The sequence below is a fragment of the Phascolarctos cinereus genome, unplaced genomic scaffold (assembly GCF_003287225.1).
Source record: "Phascolarctos cinereus isolate Bilbo 61053 unplaced genomic scaffold, phaCin_HiC Scaffold_2;HRSCAF=192, whole genome shotgun sequence".
Lineage (NCBI taxonomy): Eukaryota > Metazoa > Chordata > Mammalia > Diprotodontia > Phascolarctidae > Phascolarctos > Phascolarctos cinereus.
In genome coordinates, this window is record NW_027555625.1 from 373342174 (window position 1) to 373357207 (window position 15034).

The 15034-nt window shown below is 40.2% G+C and overlaps 2 protein-coding genes across 2 annotated transcripts; both read left to right on the forward strand.

The window, feature by feature from the left end:
* Nucleotides 1-3181: 3181 nt before the first annotated feature.
* On the forward strand, nucleotides 3182-5792 carry LOC110220810 (protocadherin alpha-2-like). The gene has a single exon (XM_021005002.1). The coding sequence runs from the start codon at nucleotides 3347-3349 to the stop codon at nucleotides 5753-5755; it is 2409 nt and encodes an 802-aa protein (XP_020860661.1). The 5' UTR covers nucleotides 3182-3346; the 3' UTR covers nucleotides 5756-5792.
* Nucleotides 5793-12506: 6714 nt separating this feature from the next.
* On the forward strand, nucleotides 12507-14963 carry LOC110220830 (protocadherin alpha-4-like). Its single transcript, XM_021005017.1, has one exon. It carries the CDS (start codon nucleotides 12507-12509, stop codon nucleotides 14961-14963), a length of 2457 nt encoding a protein of 818 aa, XP_020860676.1.
* The last annotated feature ends 71 nt before the right edge of the window (nucleotides 14964-15034 follow it).

A 15034-nucleotide genomic window follows, 5' to 3' on the forward strand; every position in this document is an offset into this window, starting at 1 on the left:
AACATAGGAAGAAAACAAAATCTCAATAGAGAGATCCAGAAATTCACAGGGGACAAAATCCAAGAAAATGTGCCAGAAATAAAACCTATGGTCCCATGTGAAAGCACAAAGTCTGAGCAATAAACAAGTTGAACTACAGATCCTAATGCAAAGAGGCAAATTTGATTTCATGAAATCACTGAGACTTGGTGAAATGGGATCAAGTATTGTGTTATAGATTTGTAAGAGCTTATCCAAAAGAAATAAAAGAGGGGGTGGAGGAGCATTGTGTATGAAAAAGATATACTTACATGAGGAAATACAGGACTGAGGAATAGGGGAAGAAGCATGAGTATTAGCATGCTTTGGGTGAAGAACAATAAAGGAAGAAACAGAAATATTTGTATAGGAGAATATTATGAATCACATACATAGATGAAGGAAATAGATAAAAAAATTAAGTGACATACCTATCCTAACACAAAAAGATGATGTAATGAAAGGAGACTTCAATTGTCTTCATATATGCTGGAACTATTGACTTACCTTAATGATAATTCTATCCTTAATAAGATGGCTAAACTTATAGATTTGATTCTCATCTACATGCAGAAACTGGTTTCTGAAGTGAAAATATTGACAATCGTTCCACCTTAGAAATTAATGCAGAGAAGGAAGGGAATCCTGAAATGCACCATTGATTTTTGGAGAGTCATTTTTCAAAGGGCAAAAAAAAAATGGTGTTTAATGAATAAAATTCTACATGAGAATTCAGGCCAGGAAGGATAGAAAGTTATCAAGAACGGAATTCTGATGAAGAAGAAAAGGCAGTGCAGTTTACAAAGGCAAATACAGGTGCATTGGAAATCCATTCATGAACTTAGATTTAAAAAAAAAATGATACACATAGAATGTGAAACAAGATCAATAAGAACCACTGGGCATTTCCATATGTTATGCAGTTAAACCCTTTTATTTGTGCTGTCTTCCTCATTAGAATGAGCGCCTTGACAGCAGGGACTATCTAGATTTTCTAATTGTATCTCTAGTAAAGCACAGAGGTTTGCACATAGCAAGTAGTACTTTTTCATTCATCTAATCAATTCAGAGTGGTAAGGTCATATAAAAATCATATTGGATTTTTAAAAAGCTTTATTGGAGAGAGAAGGACCAAAGAAAACATCAGATCACTGCTGCATGGGGAATAGATGATGATAATTGATGGCACAAAGAAGGAAGAGTTGATCAAGTATTTTGCTTGTTTCCCCTAAAAATAAGAATTATCTATGTTCTGAAAAGGGAGGAACAAAAATGGTCAGTATGGATTTGAAATCTAAAGTAAGTAGAAAAATAGTAAAAGACAATCCAGCTACCCTGGAATTCAAGTAACTAGACCCAGTAGAAGTACAACCCAAGGTACCAAAAGGATTGCAAATGCAATTGCCACCAGTCATCTTTGAAAGGTGTTGTGAAACAGTAGGGATGCCACAGGGTGTGAGAAGGGCAAACATCATTCCAGTTTTCAAAAGAGAGAAAAATGGAGTCTAAAATAATATTCCACAGAGCTTGAATTTACTTCTTGAAAAAATTCAAGAACTGAAGGAATGGTTAGTAAATATTTGGAAAAAGAAGTGGAAATCACTAAGGCCAACATGGCTGCATGAACAACAGGTCATCTAAAACTAACTGAAAGACTTTTTTTTTTTGACAAATTTATTAGATTAGTAGATTATGGGATTGCTTTAGAAATAGTTTGCCTAGGTTTAAAAAAATGACAAATTTGTATTTTCCTTGTGGACATGATGAAAAGTTACTTGGAAGAAAGTCTTTTGTAGAGTGGTCTAGGGATCTGTGCTTGGCCTTGTGAAGTTTAATAGTTATATTAATTAATTCAATTCAATTCAACATATGTTTGCTATTTGCCTATGTGATAGGGACTATGCTAGGCACTGGACTGAATAACTGAATGGTTGGAATGCTTATCAAAATTGCAAATGATCCCAGTTTAGGAAGGATAGTCAACAATTTGATTCTAGATAAAGGATACAAAAACAGGCTACAATATTGGTCAAATCTAATAAGAGAAATTTTAATAGAGATTAAGTGTGAAGTTTTATATTAGGGTTAAAAATGAAAATTTCAAGTACAAGATATTGAATAAAAGGCTGGACAGAAGTTCTCTGCAAAATATCAAGAGGTTTTTAGTGGATTTTATACTCAATATGAATCAACAATGTGATACAGCAGTTCTCAAAAGCTAATGTAATCTTAGGTTACATTGAGAGGCATAGTGCCATGGATTAGTGAATTAATACACATGCTATCACAAACTGGAATATTATATTATTTTCCAGTGTCCATGCTTTAGCAAAGAGATTGATATTCAGAAGATTGTCCAGAGGGCAATAAGGATATTGAACTGCCCAAAGATTCTGCTTTATTAGCACAGTTGAAGGGTTGAGGGTTAGGAATCTTTAGCCTGGAAAAAATTCAAGAGGGATTGGTGGCTTTCTTCAGGTAACTGTAAAGATATGATGTGGAAAAGGGATGACTTATTTTGTCTCCAGGGCAAGAACTAGAAGGAATGGGTGTAAGTTTCAGAAAAGCAGATTTAAGATTGATGTAAAGAAAAACCTCCCAGCATTCTGAGCTATCCAAAAGTGGAAGGGACTACTGCTGGAGGTAGGGGGCTCTCCCTCATAGAGGAATTTGAGCAAAGGTTCTGTTGTAACATGATGGTGTAGTTCAGGTACAGGTTGACCTGGATGGCTTTCCCAGTTCCTGTCCAAATCTGAAATTCTGGGATTCTTTGACTTCCATCACCACTTTCAAAACAAAGACTATTACTATGAAAAAAAGTGCATACCACATGTACAAAACTTCTGTAGTCACACCGAAAATAACCCACCCTCCCAAATCCATTATTCCTATGTTGCCATAATTCCCCTTGAATAAAAATTGTTATACTTATAAAGTTATATGCCTGTGATTTATTTTTGTCTTTTTACCTGATGCACTTTCAGAAACAGAAGCAATGTTAAAAAGCAAGTTATCTTTGTCTGATACGTTAGAAACATGACTGTGCAGGACTAGGGAAAACGACTTAGTGCTTCACTCCTTATTCTAAATTATTAGTGAAATAAAGGCATAGTGGTAGAGCTTATACATTTAGCCACATGATGTCGCTGTCCACCACAAAGTCTTCTCTAGGAAGGTAAAACAACAGATCTTCCATCATTAGGATGCTATGTCAGTCCAGGGAAACAATACGGCAGTACTGGATGAGAGCCATTAGAGGTAAAGATTTATTTAATTTCTTTATTTGAGATATGAAATACTAACTTGAAGAGTTCACCAAGTGTTTGAAATGACGTTTTCATGTCAGAACGGCCTAAGGGCCCGGCGTCTGCTATTCTCGCTTCTGCTCCACATAACCTGGGAGCTGGGGAGCGGCCAGGTCCGTTACTCCGTGCTGGAGGAAGCGAAACACGGTACCTTCGTGGGGCGCATCACGCAGGACCTGGGTCTGGAGGTCGGGGAACTGGTGTCGAGGCTGTTCCGGGTGGTGTCCAAGGGTCGCCGGGACTACCTGGAGGTAAATGTGCAGAACGGCATTTTGTTTGTGAATTCGCGGATCGACCGGGAGGAGCTGTGCGGAAAAAACCCAGTTTGTAGCATCCAGCTGGAGGTGATCGTGGAGAAGCCGCTACAGGTTTTCCATGTGGAGGTGGAGATCAAGGATATTAATGATAATCCTCCTGTATTCCCTACGAAGTCAAAAAATCTCTTTTTTTCAGAATCCAGGCCACTTGACTCGCGTTTTCCGCTAGAGGGCGCGTCCGACGCAGACACAGGGTCTAACGCTCTGCTGAGCTATAGGCTCAGTCCGAGTGACTATTTCTCTTTGGATGTACAGACAAATGAAGAACTGAGTCAGTCTCTGTCCCTTGTGCTCAGGAAAGCTTTAGACCGAGAGGAAACATCGAAAGTTAATTTATTATTGATCGCCACAGATGGGGGTAAACCCGAACTCACTGGCACTGTTCATTTGCTTATTAAAGTGCTGGATGTGAATGATAATGAACCGGAGTTTGACCAATCACTTTATAAAGTCCGATTACTAGAAAATACAGCCAATGGAACGTTGGTGATCAAACTAAACGCTTCTGACGCAGATGAAGGATTAAATAGCGAGGTTATCTATTCATTCAGTGGTGACGTTCCCTTGAGTGTACGTAACAAGTTCAAAATAGATTCTAAAACTGGGGAGATTAGAATTAAGGGACAATTGGATTATGAAGAAGCAAAATCGTATGAAATTCAGGTAATTGCTTCCGATAAGGGAACTCCATCAATGTCTGGCCACTGTAAAGTCTCACTGAAAGTCCTGGACATCAATGACAACGCCCCTGAGGTGGTCGTCACCTCACTATCGCTTCCAGTCCTAGAAGACGCCCCGGCAGGCACAGTCATTGCCCTCATCAGCGTGTCTGACCGTGATTCAGGGGCCAACGGGCAGGTGACTTGCTCGCTGTCACCCCAGGGGCCCTTCATGCTGGTGTCCACTTTCAGGAATTACTACTCACTGGTGTTGGAGGGCCCATTGGATCGCGAGAATATGCCTGCCTATGAGCTAGTGGTGACTGCGAGGGATGGCGGTACGCCAGCCCTTTGGGCCGAGGCCAGCGTTTCTGTGGGCGTCGGCGACGTGAACGACAACGCGCCAGTCTTCGAGCAGCCCGAGTACACTGTGTTTGTGAAGGAGAACAATCCTCCCGGCTGTCACATCTTCACTGTGTCGGCCTCCGACCCGGATGCTCTGCAGAACGCGCTGGTGTCTTACTCGCTGGTGGAACGACAAGTGGGAGAGCGTCCGCTGTCGAGCTACGTGTCTGTGCACTCGGAGAGCGGGAAAGTGTACGCCTTGCAGCCCCTGGACCACGAGGAGCTCGAGCTGCTGCAGTTTCAAGTGAGCGCTCGCGACGCGGGCTTTCCTCCTCTGGGCAGCAACGTGAGCCTGCAGGTGTTCGTGCTGGACGAGAACGACAACGCCCCGGTTGTGCTGCCGCCTCACGCAGGCGTTAGTCCAGTGACCGAGCTGGTGTCACAGTCTGTAGCGGCGGGTCACGTGGTGGCGAAGATTCGGGCTGTGGATGCGGATTCTGGCTACAACGCTTGGCTATCTTATGAAATGCTGCCAGAGGTAGGCGTAGGTCGCAGTCCTTACCGCGTGGGTCTATACACTGGAGAGATCAGCACTACACGAGCCCTGGAGGAGTCGGATGGTCTGAGGCAGACGCTGTTGGTGTTAGTGAAGGACCACGGGGAGCCCCTTCTGTCTGCCACAGCCACAGTGATTGTGTGTTTAGTAGAGAGCGGACTCTCAGTGAAAGCCTCTTCTGGGGTAGCCCGCGAGTCAGAGGTGGTGGACATGTCGAAAGAGAAGGTCTTGGGAGATGTTAACGTCTTTCTGATCATCGCTATCTGCTCTGTGTCCAGCCTCTTGGTGCTAAGCTTGTTGCTGTATGTGGCCTTAAGATGCTCCACTTCCTCTCAGGCTGTCTATGGCTCCGGGAAGCCCACACTAGTGTGCTCCGGTGGAATGAATAGCTGGTCGTACTCCCAGAAGCGGGGGCAGAGGGGTTGCTCCGGAAATGGGGTAGTCAAGAACGACCTCATGGCCTTCAGTCCTAACCTCCCTTCTTGTCCCTCTTCTGAGGACAGAAGTCCACAGCTGGAAACAGGTTCTGCTCCCACTTGTAAGGTGAGTTCATAAATTGGGATTTAGTCATCAATTGAATTTCTCCCCATTCTTGTTTTATTCATTTTTAAGTGTTTAGAAGATACAGGTGTGCATTCAGTGCTTGTTTCATGTGTTTGCAAAGCAGATTTATAGGAAGTGCATATTTTCTGTTTTATGTAAAGGTCTCAGAGCATTTATTTTCAAAATATATCTTTATTTCTCAATAAACTCAAAGCTTTTTTCTTATAAAGTTTTAACACATTTTGCATTGACAAAAGAGTGATTTCATCCATATGGACTAAGAAGGCTAGTGACCATTAACAAAGAAGTAATCCCACACATCTTGACTGGCTAACAAATCAAGAATTCCAGTGGCTAGCTGCTATTCAAATTTAGAAAACTGAAAAGAATTTCCTATTTTGCCTAATAGACTAAAGGTGGGTTTTTTTCTTAGCTGTATATTAATTTGGAAACAAAATTTAAAAAAACAGCTACTTTTAAAAAAGGAGTTTCTTTACCTTTAAATAAAATGTTTCAGACAAAAAGAAAACCCACACAAACCCACATTATTTAATTTATCCACTTCATTAGTGAATGGTCTTTTAACTTTCCCATAAATAGGAGTAGATGACTGCTCTGTACCTTTGTTTGTTCCAACTACATTTGTTTGGGTCAGAGCATTTATTTTCAGAAAAATCTGTCCAGACAATACATTTTTCTTCATTTCTCTGAAATTTCCTTAAAAATTACATTTTCTTTGAGCTGTGATTTGGATTTACAACATTTCTGTTTATTAATTTCTCAGATTGACTTTTGGCTTTTATTATTTTGAAATATGTAGGACTTAAACATATCAAGGGGTTGAAAGATTAGTGTTATAACATGTAATTAGATGTTTTCTTGGAAAGGTTTTGTTTTTTCCAATTCTTTTGCTTAATGACTTTCTATAACTTTATGTAGGCAAATCCTATCTCAAAAATCAAAGTTTTATGGACTGTGAGTTTACTGCACAAATTATTCATACATTTTCATTAACAAAGAGCTTTGAAGGGAATTAATTCCTCAGGTAATGTGTATAGACATATTTGGTTTATACCAATATTCCATGTCCACTCTGTTAATCTATTCCTCTCCAATTATTTTTTCTTCTTCTTCTCTTCCTCCTTCTCCTCTTCTTCTTCTTCTCCTCTTCCTCATCTTCTTTTTAGTACAATTTGCTAATTTTTCTTTGGTCTTTATAATTTTTGAGGAAAATAGAGATTATAATAAGAGCAGTAGGTTATGGACTTAATAAAAAGTTCCTGCTGTAAACAAAAGCTGATATTATAGTACCAACAGCTCCTTCTAGAAGCACTGACAAGAAAAATTTCCTTATAGTTCTGGGGTTTTTTTATGCTAAGGATTTGAATATTCACAGGAAAATTCAGAAGGATATTTTATTTACATTACTAGAACTTTCCTTATGTTTAGCACACATTCACATGATTTCGTGTGCAAAAATTGCACCTTCAGATAATAGGATGGAAACATCTCATATTCTTATTCAGTGTGATTTCTCGGACCTTTCAAATGTGCAAAAATATGTGTTATCTGTAGGATAACAAACATCAAGAGAATGGAAAACACAAGTTCACCATTAATTTCTGAGTATGCAGATGTTTGAAATCATTGACAGTCTTTGACTTCTTGTAGACAGAACCTTAGACAGCTCATTCCTGCTCTGTTTCTGTAGGTAGGATGTAGAAATAAGTGGAGTGAAATGTAGCATGAATATAGAATAGAGTGACAGTAACTGGAGAACAATTGTAGGTAATTATAATAGCTTCCTCTTTTTAAATCATTTGCAAGTGACTAGTTGAGACTGATGGCCAATCCACTAGAAGAGAAAAGAATAAAATTGTTCTTAACTGTTGAGAGTAAGATTAAGGTAATTTCACTTCAAAGCACAGATATCTTTCAAGCATTTGTTAACGGAGATCTGTGATTGTTTGTGGTAGTTTCTGTAGCAATCACTAGATTTATTTATGTTCCTTGGAGAGAATATTCATTATTAAGGTAAGTTATTTGGTTAGATCAGTGACACACTCAGGATAGTGTTCCACCTCTGTCTGTGCTCTCAAACAATGTATCACAGGAAGAATATGGCTATTATCTTCAAAGTTTAGTAATTCATCCACCAAATCCTTTTATCATAAACTTTTGTGCCATTCATGAATTTCTAAATGCTCTTCTTGAATACAGCATGTAGTCTTTACAACTACATAATGTAACAAGGCCCTTATGTTGTCTTGATGTATAAAATAAAAATTTACTTTATTTGTTTTAAATTATAATTATAAAGATTCATGGAATACCTAGTATTCAGGAATTTTAGTGAACAAATATTATTTTTTTATATTTATACCTTCCATAGACTTTGAATCACAGACTTTGTATCCCAGTACAATTTTTATAATTTCACACCAAAGAGTTCTAACCTTTTAAATTTATTATTGCATGAAAATCCCTGTATTTGATAATTTTCGTTGATCTTCCAGGGTTATGTTGTATATTTCTGATACTGTGGAGTTTGAGCTGTGTAATCATCCGAATACCTCTTGCTCTTTATTAGCATAAGCTAGATTTGGAGAAGCCATCATCAGGTTTGCTGCAGGGTTATGAATTTTTCAGATCTAACAACTTTTGAAGACTATCTGTTGAACATTAGAAAGACTGTTATTTTTATTTTATGTCAGTTAAGTGGCACAGTGGCTAGAGTGCTGGGCCTGAAGTCAGGAAGACTCATCTTCCTGAGCTCAAATCTAGCCTCAAACACTTACTGTGTGACTTAACCCTTTTTGCCTCAGTTTCCTCATCTGTAAAATGAGCTGGAAATGGAAATGGCAAACCACTCCAGTATTTTTGCCAATAAAATCCCAAATGGGGTCAGGAAGAGTTGGAAATGACTGAACAACAACACCATTTTGATTTTGAATGGCATACTCTGTCATGTCATGTCTCAGACAACTGCCCAGGGTTTAGCAAAGTCTTTGATTTGATGGATCAATCTCACCACACTGAAACCATAAGTCCTTTAGATACTATTTTAGTAACTTTTTAGAAAAGCCTGTTTCTTGTTCTTCATGATACCCTCTGGAAATGTATTCTTTTCCTTTTTCAGTTTTGTACTTTTTATGCTGGTTATTTTTAGTTTCAAATGAGTGTGGTACTTCTTCACTGCTTTTAAGTGTTTATTTGAATGTCTTCAAAACATTGTTGCCATGAATGGAACACATGTGGAAGGAAACCTGGACAATAGTTTATAATTAAAATTTTGTTAGGAATTTTCATTTCTTCTAGGAACAAGTGGCTGAAATTTCTAAAGGCAGAACATTAACATAAATTCCATTTCTTCATATATTCAACTTTAAAAGGTCAGATCAGTTCTTGGATCTTTGAAGAGAAAGATATTCAAAAGTAAAAGGATATTCTTGGCTGCAAACATAGTGTTGAATATTCTTATGAAAGTGAATTATGACAAATTTTAAATTCTTAATATTATTCTAACATGTGGCCATATCAGGGTTAGTGTTTGCCTAGTAATGAATTATTTCATTTAATCCACTACATTCATAACTATAGACAATTTAAAAGTTCCAAATTGCATATATCTACTTCTCTTTGCAATTAAGCACATTCCTTGATTGCAAATTATTTGGAAATTTTAAATTATACAAACTCATCTTTATTATATTTATTTACTATAGGCCCAATTATGGGTAGAATTAAAAATCCACTGCCATATCTCAGCACAAATTGTTCCTCTCACCTCATTCTCTTTGATCTTTCTAAAGCATTTGGCAATTTTGGACATTTTCCTCCCCTGCCTGTGGAAACTCTCCTCTCTTGGATTTTATGGCACTATACTCTCTCCATTCTCCCTCTGTCTATGTCTCCTTCTCTGTGTCTGCCCATCTGTCTGTCTGTCTCTGTCTCTGTCTGTCTCTCTGTCTCTGTCTCTCTGCTGAATTCTTCACTAGCTCCCACGTACCAAATGCAGACATTCCTTCAAGTTCAATATTTTTGTTCTTGCTCTCATCTCTGGAAGTTTCTCAGTGAATTCAACCATTTTCATGGTTTTGTGACTCCTAGATTTTCTTCAGCTTTGTTTCTTTTTTTTCTTTGTTAGGCAATTGGGGTTAAGTGACTTGCCCAGGGTCACACAGCTAGTAAGTGTCAAGTGTTTGATCTGAGTCCGGATTTGAACTCAGGTCCTCCTGACTTCAGGGCTGGTGCTCTATCTACTGCGCCACCTAGCTACCCCCTTCAGCTTTGTTTCTTACCTAACTTTCCATTCTCTCACCACATACCATCATGTACTTTTCATTTAGATGTTCTGTCATCTCCTTAAATATTTCCAAATCATCTCTCCTTATAAGGCAACATTGATTTCCACTTTACTGGTCTCTGTTAATAACATCACCATTCTCCCTAATGCCTATACTGGACATTTACATAAATTTTATCTTTCATGCCAATATATAACCATCATATACTCCTGTAGCATCTTTGACATTTATCTCTGTGGGTCTGTTATGTGATAAACAAAATTATGAATTCATTTACCTCTATTGATGACACTACTTTTTTTTCCTCAGTAACTCTTCTATCAAATTTTATTCCTCGATATCTTTCAGATTCTCCATTTATCTCCCTTTTTTAATATTAATATAGTGTCTTTAATCCAGGGCCTTATAACTTTCTATCCCTCCAGTGAATCTTGTTCACAGCCATGTGAAATTTTCTTGAAGTTCCTTTTTCATTATATCATTTCCTTTCTCAGTAACTTAAAATTATTCTCCATTGCTCACTAGATGAAAACCAAATTCCCTAGCCTTCAAGACATGTCCTTTGGAGAAACAACTAGCTCATAATCATGTATGTTCTAGCAGTTCATAGGACATCTCAGCTCATACTGAGTAGTTTCTGAAAGCCATCACCAGTGTGAAAAGCAGGCTTAACTCCCTGACACATTACCTTCTGTCTGTCCCTTTGCATGGGCAAAGTAGTTCCCTCAATTTTTTTAGGCAATTGGAGTTAAGTGACTTGCCCAGGGTCACACAGCTAGTAAGTGTCAAGTGTTTGGTCTGAGGCTAGACTTGAACTCAGATCCTCCTGACAACAGGGCCGGTGCTGTATCCGCTTCGACACCTAGCTACCCTGTTCCCTCATTTTTATGTCTTATTGTTTTCCACCTGTATAGAATCCCCTTTTCTTTGTCCACCAATTCTTCAAGATCTAACAAAAACTTCATTGCTACTTTTTTGATAATTCCAGCCAACACTGGTCTCTCCCCTTCTTGACTGCCCTGCCATAGCCTGCTCCATACATTGACTCTCCATAATATTCTGTTTAACATTTTATGGTATTTTGGCTGCTATTATTCTCATAGAATTTCATGTATACTTAGGATTGCATGATGCAATATATGTAATTATAATCTATATAAATTCTGTTGGATCTATCCAAAAAGTTTACATTCACCTTGAAATCAGGGACTAGATACAGCCTATACATCTTGATTTCCACAACAGCCCCTAGTGTAGTTCTCAACAAAGTAACTGTTCCACAAATAGTTGTTGAAATGGAAAACATAGTGAGTTTGGATTTTGGATTTACATATTCTTCACACTATTTATAATCAAAGGAATTGTGGGCTTTGTATATTGGTTACTTGAAACAGAAATTTTAGGATATATTTCTTTTAATGCATAAAATTGATGTTGATATGCTTTTTATAATAGCATTTACTAATCATGTTGATAGATGGGAAAATGAGAATTTTCTTTTTCATAGAATGAATATGCCAGTTGAAATTGAATGAGACTGAAGTTGAGAAGAGCATTTGTTAATTGGGACCAGAGAAAGCAAATTTCTGAAACATTCTGTTCCTCATACATACAACTGATTTTAACAGGACTTTCTAGATTTTCTTTTCTTCCTAAGGATAAGGAGAAAAGAAAGTGGAAACTATATCTGAATATCCACAGAAATAAAAAGTAGCATAAGTCTAAATCTTTCTCAAGACTCTGTATGAAGTATTCAAGAGCAGAGGAAGTGTGGAAAATGATCTCCAAAATATATCTTTTTTTCAGCATATCATCAAAACCAGACTCACAAAACCAAATCTCAGGCAGGTGTGCAGACCAAGAATGATTTTTTTTTCCATACTGGAATGAAACATTCCTGGGTCTGTTTCTGAGGTTCAGACCCACCATTCACATTACATATGGTCTTACCTTACATTTTGATGCAAGAAGTACTCCAATTTCCAAGTCTGCCCATGATGAGGTAGGGCAGGGGTTGAGGGGTAGGGGGGCCGATTCAGGCAGATTTTAAAGGACCAGTTTTGGGAAATGCATTTAAGCATACTCGTAAATCAGATATGTTGTATTTTTGCAAAGACAAAAATTTTTCATAAAATACACTGTTCAAGAGTCTCCAACCTAGAAAAATGGAAATTGGAAATACTGCAGGAGTAGATGAAGGATATATAATTCAAATAAATTGTTAAAGCCAACTGACCACATGGTGTCGCTGTCTACCAAAAGCGATTTTCTAACAAAGGAGGGAGAGCAATCTTCCTATTTAAAAGGGAAAAAACAAGCCGTCCACACCCTTCAATTGTTTTCTTTCCTGACAGCAGAGCTATTGAATTTAAGGTCTTTGGGAACAGTCATTCGCTTTATTCCTGGAATTTTTGGAGTAACAGATAAATGATTAAGGCATCTGAAAAGGATTTGCGATGATAGACTGGAAGACCAGCCGCCTGAGAGCCCAGCATCTGCTGTTCTCACTTCTGCTTCACACAGCCTGGAAGATGGGGAGCGGCCAGGTCCATTACTCCGTGCTGGAGGAAGCGAAACACGGTACGTTTGTGGGGCGAATCGCGCAGGACTTGGGTCTGGAGGTCGGGGAACTGGTGACAAGGCTGTTCCGGGTGGTGTCCAAGGGTCGCCGGGACTATCTGGAGGTAAATGTGCAGAACGGCATTTTGTTTGTGAATTCGCGGATAGACCGGGAGGAACTGTGCGACCGCAGTCCTGTTTGTAGCATCCACCTGGAGGTTATTATGGAGAAGCCGCTGCAGGTTTTCCATGTAGAGGTGGAGGTCAAGGACGTTAATGACAACCCGCCAGTGTTTTCCAGAACACAAAAGAATCTGTGTATTTATGAATCTAGCCCACTAGATTCTAGGTTTCCACTAGAGGGAGCATCCGATGATGACGTGGAAGCAAATGCTTTGCTGACCTATAGGCTCAGCACCAACGAATATTTCTCTTTGGATGTAAAGACGAATGATGAATTGAGTAAGTCTCTGTCTCTTGTCCTTAAGAAATCTTTGGACAGAGAGAAAACCTCCGAGCTTCCTTTATTACTAACTGCTACGGATGGGGGAAAGCCCGAGCTCACGGGAACAGTAGAATTATTGATAGAGGTACTCGATGTTAATGATAATGCTCCAAAGTTTGATCAAGAAGTCTACAAAGTCCAATTACTAGAAAATACTGTAAATGGTACATTAGCGGTCCGATTCAATGCCTCGGATATCGATGAAGGAATAAATGGTGAAATTATGTACTCATTCAGTAGTGACACTCTCTCTAGTGTATCCGCAAAATTTGAATTAGATCCTATCACAGGGGAAATTAGAATAATGGGCCAACTAGATCACGAAGAAATGAAATTATATGAAATTAATGTAATAGCTATAGATAAAGGAACTCCACCATTATCTGGACACTGCAAAGTTTTGGTAAAAGTGTTAGACATTAATGATAATGCACCAGAGGTGGTAGTGACCTCACTATCGTTGCCTGTTAGAGAGGATGCCCCTCCAGGCACAGTCATCGCCCTCATCAGTGTGTCTGACCGTGACTCCGGCGCTAACGGGCAGGTGACTTGCTCGCTGTCACCTCCTGGTCCCTTCACGCTGGTGTCCACTTTCAGAAATTACTACTCGCTGGTCCTAGAGGATCCAGTGGACCGTGAAAGAGTGTCAGCCTTTGAGTTGGTGGTGACAGCCAGAGATGGCGGGACTCCGGCTCTGTGGACCACGGCCAGCGTGTCAGTAGACATCGGTGATGTGAACGACAATGCACCTACTTTCGAGAGGCCTGTGTATACTGTGTTCGTGAAGGAGAACAACCCTCCCGGCTGTCACATCTTCACTGTGTCGGCCTCCGATCCGGATGCGCAGGAGAACGCGCTGGTGTCTTACTCTCTAGTAGAACGCAGGGTAGGCGAGCGTCCACTGTCGAGCTACGTGTCTGTGCACTCAGAGAGCGGCAAACTGTACGCTTTACAGCCCCTGGACCACGAGGAGCTGGAGCTGCTGCAGTTCCAAGTGAGCGCCCGCGATGCGGGATTCCCTCCCCTGAGCAGCAACGTGAGCCTGCAGGTGTTCGTGCTGGATGAGAACGACAACCCACCGTCAGTGCTGTTGCCTCAGATTGGGGCCCACTCCAGTGGCGGTCCAGTGACTGAGCTTGATCCACAGTCGGTGGCTGTGGGCCATGTGGTGGCGAAGATCCGGGCGGTGGATGCAGATTCTGGTTACAACGCGTGGCTGTCTTATGAGCTGCTGCCAGAGATGGGAGTTGGGCGTAACCCTTTTCGCGTGGGTTTGTACACTGGCGAGATCAGCACTACCAGGACCTTGGAAGAGTCAGATGGACTGAAGCAAGTGCTCTTGGTGCTGGTGAAGGACCACGGAGATCCCCCTCTATCAGCCACTGCCACGGTGACGGTATCTTTAGTAGAAAGCGGACAGATGCTGAAAGGATTATATAATGTAGCCCGAACTGGGGCGGGCGTTGGGAATGCTACTCTGGTGGATGTGAACGTTTATTTGATCATTGCCATCTGCTCAGTGTCAAGCCTACTGGTGCTGAGTCTCCTGCTGTATGTGGCTCTACGTTGTTCCGCGCCCCATCAGTGGGCATATGGGTCTCAGAAGCCCACTCTAGCGTGCTCTAGCGCGGTTGGAAGCTGGTCATATTCTCAGCAACAGCGACAGAAGGTGTGCTCTGGGGATGGGGTGGCCAGGAATGACCTCATGGCTTTCAGCCCCAACCTACCTCCATGTCCTGGTTCCGAAGGGAAAGCTGAGCAACAGCGGGTTAGTTTAGCGCCTTCCAGTAAGATGAGTTTGGAAACTATTGTTCCTTGTTTGTTTTGGTTATTGGGAGTGTTGCTATAGAAGTATCACATACAACTTCCTCACTCAGTAGGTTTGGAAAGTAAATCTAGAAGAACTAAATGTTCTCCTTT

Coding starts and splice junctions, on each gene's coding strand:
- LOC110220830 (XM_021005017.1), top strand. CDS start 12,507: ATGATAGACTGGAAGACCAGCCGCCTGAGAGCCCAGCATCTGCTGTTC.
- LOC110220810 (XM_021005002.1), top strand. CDS start 3,347: ATGACGTTTTCATGTCAGAACGGCCTAAGGGCCCGGCGTCTGCTATTC.